Source organism: Myotis davidii, unplaced genomic scaffold, assembly GCF_000327345.1.
Source record: "Myotis davidii unplaced genomic scaffold, ASM32734v1 scaffold168, whole genome shotgun sequence".
Classification (NCBI taxonomy): domain Eukaryota; kingdom Metazoa; phylum Chordata; class Mammalia; order Chiroptera; family Vespertilionidae; genus Myotis; species Myotis davidii.
This window is the reverse complement of record NW_006383016.1, coordinates 4,602,377-4,612,981: the sequence shown is the minus strand read 5'-3', so window position 1 is coordinate 4,612,981 and position 10,605 is coordinate 4,602,377. Positions and strand designations below refer to the sequence as shown.

Sequence of the window (10,605 nt, the reverse complement as noted above, 5' to 3'; positions counted from 1 at the left end):
GGCCTTTAGTCTATAATAATAAAAGGGTAATATGCTAATTAGACTAGATATTTTCCAGATGTCATTCTGGATATCCTTCCTGACAAAGCCAGGGCGGAGGGAAGCCATCCTGGGTGCCTGGTGCCTGCAAGCGGCCCGGGGGAAGCCAGCCCGGGTCCTGGGTGCCAGAGGGAAGCTGGTGCTGGCAGCTGCGGGAAGGAAGGCCTACTGTTGCATGAATTTTTGTGCATTGGGCCTCTAGTAATTATTTGTATAAGAACCCACTTACTCATATACTTGTCTATATTTCTATCTCTGTGTGTGTCTCTCTTTCATATATGCACAATATATACAAACATAATGCACACACATGCATAAATAACATGTATATTATGAGTTCATTCTGATATCTTCCAGTTCTAGTCTAATGCTGTAGGTTTATTTGGCCTTTTTTATTTGTAATTTCTTCCTGCTCTCATTATTTACAATATATTTACTTATTTGTTCAATCCTAGTATATACCTAGTTTCAAACTGTTATCCCAAGACTCTGTAAGAAATGAATTTACTAACTAGATTACAGTATTTGTGTACAGGGGAATGAATACATTTTGAAATTATATTTGCATGTTTCCTTTACACAATAAATATGTGAGAAGACTTAAGTCATTAGACCAAAATATGCTATCCACCTTGAGCAATTAAAGTTTGATTTAAAGTAAAATCCAGAGACAATTGTTTAAAGTTACCTCTTCATATTAATAATATTGATATCTTGGTTTGAATTACAAGTAATTTGAACTCTTTGGGAAGTAAACATTTTCTATAGCCTAGTCCCATTTTTTATAAAGAACTCATTTGAATAATGAAAAAATACTGACATAAGAATTTGATTTGATTTCCAGTGCTCCAAAATCTTTTAAGTATTATGCTTAGTAGAACCCTTAATTGGATAACACTATCAAATAATATTTTACTGAATCGTACTATATCTATTCTTCTAGAGTATCAGTAGAAATGAGGATATTATGAAGATTGGTTGCTCACTGTCTGAAGTTTGTCCTCATGCCAATTCAGTTTTTGGGAATCTTGATCTAAAGAAGGTGAGTCATATTCTTGAATATAATTACCCCAGCTGTCATGTTAATCTTTCCTATATCTTAAATTTTATAGTTTTTGAAAATTTTGATATATTTAAAAGGAAGAGGCAAAATTTTAGAATATGTATAAACTGTAGTCATAGTAAGTTTTTTCTTTCAAAATACTTATGGACTATCTGCTATGTGCCAGGCACTGCGTTAAGCATTGAGTATACATTGGTGAACAAAATAGAGTCCTTGTGTGAAATTTAAGGAGGCACTTATGCAAGTACAGAGTGAGTGCCTCTTTAAATTTTGTGTGCTTGGTGCCTTGCTTAGTTAAATGAGAGGTAGATGTCTGTATTTTAATATGAAATTAGATGCAAAATAGTGTATGTGAAATTAGCCCATTTGTGTAAAAAAATGTATAAATGTATATCCTAGTGTATATGGAGATTGGTATAAAAGTAAAATTACTTTTAAGAGGCTCATGTTGAAGAGTGTTGGGAAGGAAGTCTTATTCTATACCCTTTTCAATATACTTTGATTTTCTTCTAATAATGTGCCTCTATAGTTTTATTTTAAAATTATTAAACCCCAATGGCATATATAAAAACGTGTGAAAAGAGGAAATTTAGAAGGAAGGAAACAATGTAGCTTGGAGTTGAGCATTAGAATGGAGAAGGAAATGCAATTTGTAAAGTTTTAGTTTTTTTTTAAGCATCCTTATAGTTTGACTATGTTTGATAGTGTTAAAAATTAAGACATAGCTGCTTTTCTGTTGAATGCAAAATCAACTACTTGCTTAACAAAAAATTTAAACAAACTTCAATAATAGACTTATAAATGATTACTCCGTCATCCCTGATTATCCATAAATGGATTATACTTTGTAAATTTTTTATAGTGATTGAGTGGCTCTCTCTTTCTCACTATGTAAGCAGGTCATGAACTATGAATAGTTGAGTTGGAGAGAAGCTTGGAACCGGGCATAGTGGGACTATGTTTAAAGACAAATAAATCTGTTTGGGTATTTATGATTCAGGTTCCTAAATTTGGTTGGGTCCCAGCTCTATTCCTGGATACAAAGTGTTCCCAACTTTACCTAGACTGGGTTGCAGTGACATACCATTTCTGTCACCTGCTTTATATCCAATTGTTTATTTTATTAGTATAACTAGGGGTCCTAGTAGGAATTTGTGCACCTTGAAAGGAACTGTGGGCCACGAGGCTGCAATGGGCACAGGGGTGGGTCTCGCCCATCCTCTGCACCTCCAGCGGCCCCTCCTGCCACAGCCCCCAGTCCCTTTTCTGCTAGCAGCCCAGCTCCCTTAGCCACTGCTCCCATGTGCTGAGGGCACTGGTCCCATTCGCACCTGCTGACTGCAATTGGGGCTGGCGCCAGCAGCGGATGCAACCAGCAGCTGCTGCCCCGATTGCCTCTCAGGAGCAGGGGGAAATGGAGAAGCCCTCAAGGGTGATCAGGGCTGGCAGCTGCTGCTCGTACCGGCTGATGGTGCTAAGCAATTGGGGCTGGTGCTGAGCGCCAGCAGCAGGTGTGAGCAGCAGCTCTGGCACTGGCAGCGGGTGTGAGTGGGGCCAGTGCTGGCAGCAGGTGTGAGTGCCAGGTAGGATCGTGGCATGGGGGAGCAAAGAATTTTCAGTAACCACCAGAGGCTCGCCCCAGTGACAGCAAGCGGCACCCTACTTCGGTCTGGCGCCCCTGCTCACCTGCTCCACCATCCTGCCGTGGTCGACATCTGCCATGTTTTGCATACGCCTTCTGGTGGTCAGTGCACGTCATAGCGATTGGTTGTTCGGTTGTTCCACCGTTCAGTCTATCTGCATATTAGGGTTTTATTTATATAGATTATAAAGTCTTAACTAAAGATAATGTGACCTTTTGTAGAGTTTGAAATTGAATACGACTGTAGATTATCAACTATTTTTGCTACTAAGCCTGTCTGCTTGTTGAAAAATGAAGTGAGTCACAGATATAATGTATAGCTATGTTGTCAGGGAGGGTTGAACTTTGGAGGGCTACAAACCCTTGTAATATCTATGATGCCTCTCCATACCCCAAGAACCAGTTTTAACTTCCTTGGAGATAATTTCCCCATTGAGAATGAATGATTTGAAGTGGTTTTCAACCTGGAGTGATTTTGTATTCTTCATTTCCAGGAGACATTGGGTAGTATCTGGAGACCTTTTAGGTTGTCACAACTGAGGGGGTGTTACTAGTATCTTGTAGGTAGAGGCCAGGGGGATGTTGTTAAACATCCTGCAATGGACAGGACAGCCAACACTCCCCTGCCCCAACCCTGCAAAGAATTATCCTGTCTCAAATGTCAGTGGTGCTGAGTTGAGAAGTTGACTTAAAACATGTAAATTTTTCTCTTTGTTCTTTTATTAAATACTAGAGGCCTGGTGCACAACATTTGTGCACTGGGTTGGCGGGGGGGCATGGTTCCTCAGCCCTGCCTGTGCCCTTTTGCAGTCCGGGAGCCCTTGGTGGATGTTCGACTGATGGCTTAGGCCCACTGTGGGCCTAAGAAATCCTTAGTGATGCTACGGAGGCCAGTCGCTGTGCTCGCCAGCTCTCAGTCCAGCTTGTGGCTGAGTGGTGCTCCCTCTGTGGGAGTGCACTGATCAGGGGGCAGCTCCTGAATTGAGAGTCTGCCCCTGGTGATCAGTGCTTGTCATAGCGACCGGTTTATTCTGCCATTTGGTTGATTTGCATATTACCCTTTTATAGGAGGATAATTAAAACACTAAAATAAATGATAGTTTGGTGTTAAGGATATTATTTGATTTAATTTTATCTACTCAGTAGCTTTAAACTTCTTATCTATAATAATAAAAGGGTAATATGCTAATTAGACCGGACGTCATTCTGGATGTCCTTCTGGATGAAGCTGGGGCCAGAGTGAAGCCTGGGTCCCGGGTGCCTGCTGGCAGCCAGAGGGAAGCCCCGGTGCCAGAGGGAGGCCAGTGCTGGCAGCTGGGGGAAGGAAGGCCTACTTTTGTACAAATTTTTGTGCATTGGGCCTCTAGTCTATGTATATAAAAGCCTAAGTGATTGAATGACTGATGCACAGGATCGGGCTCCCTCCTGTCTGGATCAGGCCTGCGGGGATCGGGCTCTCTCCTGTCTGGATCGGACCAAAACCGGCTATCCAACATCCCCGGAGGGGTCCTGGATTGTGAAAGGGCGCAGGCCAGGCCGAGGAACCCCACCGGTGCACGAATCCATGCACTGGGCCTCTAGTATATACAAAATAAAAAGTATAAAAACCATTCTTGGCTGGTACAACATATGGATCCCACCATAATTAAGAATTAGACATAAGTGGCATGTGCTTGGAATATTTATGTTTAAAGAGCAATTGGTTGTATCAGTTATGTCTTCATATATTAAAGCAGCATAATTTCAAGTGTTTGATGCTTGTGGTTTGTTTTTTACTAAAGTATAGTTGACATATGATCAATATTATTTTCAGATGTACAACATAGACATTTAACATTTATATTGCTTATGAAGTGATCACCATTAAGTCTAGTAACCATCTGTCACTGTATAAAGTTATGATATTATTGACTATATTTCCTATGCTGTACATTACATCCCCATGGTTTATTTATTTTATAACTGGAAATTTGTACCTCTTAGTCCCCTTCATCCTTTTTGCCCATTCCCTGACCCCTGCAACTATCAGTTTGTTCTCTGTATCTATGAGTCTGTTCCTGGTTGGTTTGTTTGGATTTTTAGATTTCACATATAAGCGAAATTATAGGTATTTATTTGTCTTTCTCTGACATTTTGTTTCTTTGTTAAATATTTTTTTAATTGGTTTTAGAGAGAGGGAAGCGGAAAAATATCAACAATGAGAATCATCGATTGGCTGCCTCCTGTACGCCCCTTAGTGGAGATCAAGCCTACAATCTGGGCATGTGCCCTGACTGGAATCGAACTGTGACTTCCTGGTTCATGGGTCAGTGCTCAACCACTGAGCCATAGTGGCCAGGATGTCTGACTTATTTCATTTGGCATAATACCCTCTAGGTTCATCCATGTTGTTGGCAAATAGCAAGATTTCATTTTTTATGGTTTAGTAATATTCCATTGTGTGTGTGTGTGTGTGTGTGTGTGTGTGTGTGTGTGTGTGGTAGATATGGTATATATATACCTTATCTGTTCATATATCAGTGGATACTTAGGTTGTTTCCATTTATTGGCTCTTGTAAATAATGCTGCAGTGAACATGGTGCATTTATCTCCAAAGAATATGAAAACACTAATCTGTGCTGCCTTTTTCAGTTGTCTGTTTTTTATCTTTCCTCTTCTCCCCAATCCCACCCCCTTTTTTTTGAAAGGCAGAATAGCAGAATGTACTCTGTAGTCAGATATCTTAAGTTTGAATCCTGGTTCTGCTGGTATCTCGCTTATGACTTTAGCTGTATAATGATGAAACATAGTTCCTGCCTGTTCAGGTTGTGGTAAGAATAAAATAAGGTATAAATAAAGTACTTATTGACTGTAGTTAAGTGGTAACCACTATTTTAATCTACTTAACATGCTTTGATTAATTAAAATTCCAAATAATTGTACTTTCTTTTTCTCTTTGTAGATTTATGGTGGATTATTTTCTGAAGATAAATGTTGGTACAGATGCAAAATACTGAAACTCATCAGTGATGAAAAGGCAGGAATAAATGTTCATTTTTTTCCTCCCTGAGGAATATTTATTCTGGTTCTAAAATCTGATGCTTATTTAACCCTCATTGCTTCTTCTTAGTGGTAATAAGATCTGGTTCACGGAGCTTATAAATTAATTAAAACATGCATTTTTTTTTTTACCTAGTGAATATGAAAGAAATTAATTGCTTAAAAAAAAACCAGGTCAGATTCAGGACTATTCCTCTGAATTTATGTTGTCCAGATTGTCCAAGAATAGATTAAATAATTTTTGATTTTTTTGTGTATCTCAGTTCTTAATAATTATGTTTGATTTTTTGCCGAGCAGCTTTGAAAAGTTCATTCTATTAAGATTAAGTAGTAAAATAACATTTTATTGGTCCTGAAGTTATGTTTATCTTTTAACTTAGTTCATCGGCATATTGTTAATGAAGATTGGCTTGAAGCTTTCTCCTGTTTTTGTTAAATGTGAAGAATTTTCTTTGTGTTTAGCTATTTATTTTACTTAGAAAGTGCACTTTGCAAGCTGTGTAAATGCATCTCTGTGGGCTTTCCTTTATTGTTTTTTTCAATGTGGTTTTCCTGGATTTAAAGTATTTTATAATATGTATATTTTATAAATATTTTTCTTGTTGTAACAGGTGATGTTAAGATGAAACAAGTTGAGTAATGTTTCAAATATATTTTTAAAAATCTCACATTTTATTACTGTCAAAGATGATGATTTACCTTATGAAATAGACCTTTCTAATAGAGCTTTTCTCCATAATTTGACAACTGTAGTTGATATTTTGCATTTGCTTTTGATTTGGCTTTAACTTTTTTTTTTAAATATAGTTTATTGATTTTTTTACAGAGAGGAGGAGAGGGATGGAGAGCTAGAAACATCGATGAGAGAGAAACATCGATCAGCTGCCTCCTGCACACTCCCTACTGGGGATGTGCCTGCAACCCAGGTACATGCCCTTGACCGGAATCGAACCTGGGACCCCTGAGTCCGCAGGCCGACGCTCTATCCACTGAGCCAAACCGGTCAGGGCTGGCTTTAACTTTTTAAATTAAGAAGCAAGATGGCCTTTGATCTTGTGATAATGTATTTTTTTTTTTAAACAGATATAGAACTGGAGGTAAAGGTGAATTTGCTTCATTTTCAAGGTCTAATAGCTGGAGTGGGTTTAATTTTACAGAAAGTTTGATAACTTTGTCTTTTCAGCTTGAATTTAAGAATATTGATTGATTTTAACATTCCAGGTAGGATAGGGCCATAAGCTTCATAGACTTATATTTACTCAATACCAGTTGTTTAAAAAAAATCCAAAATGAGAAATGGTACTGTTGGAAGTAGTATTGTTTGATACCAAATATAGAAATCACTGGGTTCTCACTGGACTATGGATTTTCCTTATTTTGAGGATATTGCTGGAGCTCTTGTTTGCCAATTTGAGGTAAAATGCTATCTTGATTTATAGCTAATTAATAGAAAGCAAATTTTGGTGGTTTCTTTGAGATATTTAATCTAGTTCCTTATTAGCATTTTTCATTTTTTTCCTCCCAGTGTCTGGTGAGATACATTGACTATGGAAATACTGAAATTCTAAATCGATCTGATATAGTTGAGATTCCTTTGGATCTGCAATTTTCTAGTGTTGCCAAAAAGTATAGACTTTGGGGACTGCAGATTCCTTCTGGCCAAGAAGTTAACCAGTTTGATCAGGCAAGTCACAGATTTTAAATATTTTTTGTTAATGGGAGTAAAACAAATATAAGTGTAGTTAAATTTCACTAATTTTCTTTAATATAAAAACTTGTATAAATAATGGAAAAATATGAATTATAGAATGATTCAAAAGCAATTACATAATGACATGTTTGTGCTCATCTTTTGCTAGGTGAATTTGTTGGTATTCTGATAAAAGTGGTATATATGTGTATATCTATATGTATAAAAGCCTAAGCGACTGTCCAACCATCAAATTGGTAGCTATGATGCGCAATGACCACCAGGTGGCAGATGCTCCAACCCAGAGCTATGATGCACACTGACCACCAGGGGGCAGATGCACAACACAGGAGCTGCCAAGCTGCGGTGACTTGGCAGCTGTGGTTCTCAGGTGACGCACCTGGAACCAGAGAGGAGGGAGCCCGATTCTGGGATGCGTTGCCTGAGAACCGCCCTCTTGCAATCTGGGACCTCTCAGGGGATGTCGGAGAGCTGATTTCATCCCGATCCCTGCAGGCCAGGCCGAGGGACCCCACCGGTGCACAAATGCATGCACTGGGCCTCTAGTATTTATATAATAAATTTGAATAGTTTTTTCTGTTATGAAAACTTAACAGGAGAGTCTCATATACGATGGAGAAAATGATTTTGTCTTTGACTTTTGAGAGAGTATATAAGTAAAAGTGAACTTTAACCTAGTCCTGGTCATAACTATCAGGCATTTGAAATTAGTGAAGTTATAAATTAATCCAATTTTATCATTTTGGCAGAGGCTCATACTGTTTGATGTGGTAATTGCTAGTGATGTTCTGCTAATCTAGATTCTAGTTTGTATTCATTTCCATTAAATTTTGGGTTAGTAAGCTAATTCTGGAAGACATCTGGTAATTTCAGGGGTAGTCTTACAATTTATTTAAATTGTATTCCAAGTTCAGGGTTCTGTCTTGGTGGTTAGAGTGTATCAAAGTAATTTTAATAGTTTTGAGCTATAAGCAGGTCCTTATTAAAATTAAATCTCAAAATATTCTCCATTCCAAAATATGTTTTAGGTATTTTGTGCTTAGTGCACAGGATGGATAATTAATAATTAAAAGTTAGAAAATACATAATTACTCATATGGCTTTTCATATACTAATTGTACAAGTTTTATGCCCTTAAACAAAATTCAGTTTAAGAGGGTTTTGAATTTAGGAATTTCTAACATCTCATATTCTGTAATTTCAATTTGTTGATTTAAAGAAAATTGTTGATATTTTGTGCTCTTAGTTCTGTTTTTTGCTCCTTTTCTTGTTTGTGTTTAAAACCAGAGTACCTGGTTTTGCCTTTAAAATATTTTCAACGTTTTGTTGGATTTTAGCACCTTTTCTAGGTATCAAAATCTATTTTTATGTGCTGTAGCTTCTGAGGTGCACCACCATATTTGGTTGGGGCAAAAATAGTCAGCAGTCTGATTGGTTAAAAAAATTATTTGAGGATATTTAATTGATGCACATTAAAAATATATAAATATGGGTGCCTATACTTCAGGTATTCTACTTCAGCAAGTGTATAAATAGAATATATTCATGCACATGTGGAGTCTATTTGAATAACAAGGTAAGACCACTTCTATGGAGATTTGAGAATGAAAAATACGATCATTAGAAAAATCGGGTGGAAACAAGTGAAGAAAAACATGTTGGTGTAGCTGGTTTATGCCTTTTTTTCCCCCTGTCTTTCTTAGGGTAGAACCTTTTTGGGGAGCTTGATTTTTGAAAAGGAAATAAAAATGAGAATTAAAGCAACCTATCAAGATGGAACAGTTATTGCTCAGGCTGAGTATGGCACTGTGGATATAGGGGAAGAGGTGGCTAAGAAAGGATTTGCAGAAAAATGCAAACTCACTTCCAGCACTAACATCTGTGAAGAACAAAAACCAGATCCTGGTCAGCTTGCTCTCAGGAACCTCAAAGGCCCCATTCCTCTGTGGGGGCATAGATCAAACCAGTCAACCTTCAGCAGGCCAAAGGGGCGATTAAGTGGGAGGCAGACACTTGACTCGAAGGATGAAAGTGATGTAGGAAATCATGTGCCATTTCCAAAGTAAGACTGTGGTGGGGTTTTAGTCTTACCTAATACTTAATTCATGGTAGAAGCCCTTGTCATAGTAGAAGTCAATGGTTATGTTTTTGGAGTCCTCAGCTATGTCAATGATTTTGAGGAATGATACTAGTACTGTTTTTCTCAAACATGTATTATTCTCTTTGGCAGGAATACTTTTGTTAAAAGCCATTTTGAAAGAAAATCATTACTGAATTGTTCAAAGTTCATATACCAACTATTTATGCCAACTCCTTTTTTAAAATTCTTATTTTTTGTTTTATTTTATTTTTTTATATATTTTATTGATTTTTCACAGAGAGGAAGGGAGAGAGATAGAGAATTAGAAACATCGATGAGAGAGGTACATCGATCAGCTGCCTCCGGGGATGTGCCCGCAACCCAGGTACATGCCCTCGACCGGAATCGAACCCGGGACCTTTCAGTCCGCAGGCCGACGCTCTATCCACTGAGCCAAACAGGTTTCGGCTGTTTTTTATTTTTTGATTACAGTTACATTCTTTATCATTTTTGCATTAGTTTCAGGTGTACAGCATAGTGGTTAGCTAGGGGTGGGCAAACTTTTTGATGTTGCGTTTTTTTTTTTTTTTTTTTTTTTTATTTTTTTTCTTTAAAAGGGGGCGGGCCCCGCCCCGCGGGCCGTAGTTTGCCCACGGCTGGGTTAGACAATCATACACTTTAAAAGTGTTCCCCCTGATATTTCTACTGGTACCATGCAGAGTTACTACAGTATTATTGAGTATACTTCCTATGCTGTACTTCTCATCCCCATGACTATTTTCTAACTACCAGTTTGTACTTCTTAATCCTTTCACCTTGTTTACGCAGCCCCCTAAGTCCCCTCCCTTTTGGCAACAGTCTGTTCTCTGTATCTATGAGCCTGTTTTAGTTTTGTTTGTTTAGATACTTATTTTATTCTTTAGATTCCACATATAAGTGAATTCATATATTGTTTCTCTTTATCTGACTGACTTCTTTCACTTAGCATAATACCCTCTAGGTCAGCGGTTCTCAACCTGTGGGTCGCGCCC

General features: G+C 37.9%; 1 protein-coding gene across 2 annotated transcripts in view; it reads left to right on the top strand.

The window, feature by feature from the left end:
- STK31 (serine/threonine kinase 31) overlaps positions 1 to 10,605 on the top strand; it is a 66,294-nt gene that overhangs the window by 4,419 nt on the left and 51,270 nt on the right. For both annotated transcript variants that reach the window (XM_006779012.2, XM_006779013.2), the window contains exons 4-7: positions 983 to 1,081; positions 5,686 to 5,760; positions 7,309 to 7,467; positions 9,198 to 9,556. In XM_006779012.2, the coding sequence (XP_006779075.1) occupies positions 983 to 1,081; positions 5,686 to 5,760; positions 7,309 to 7,467; positions 9,198 to 9,556 (692 nt within the window). The remainder of the gene's footprint in view (positions 1 to 982; positions 1,082 to 5,685; positions 5,761 to 7,308; positions 7,468 to 9,197; positions 9,557 to 10,605) is intronic.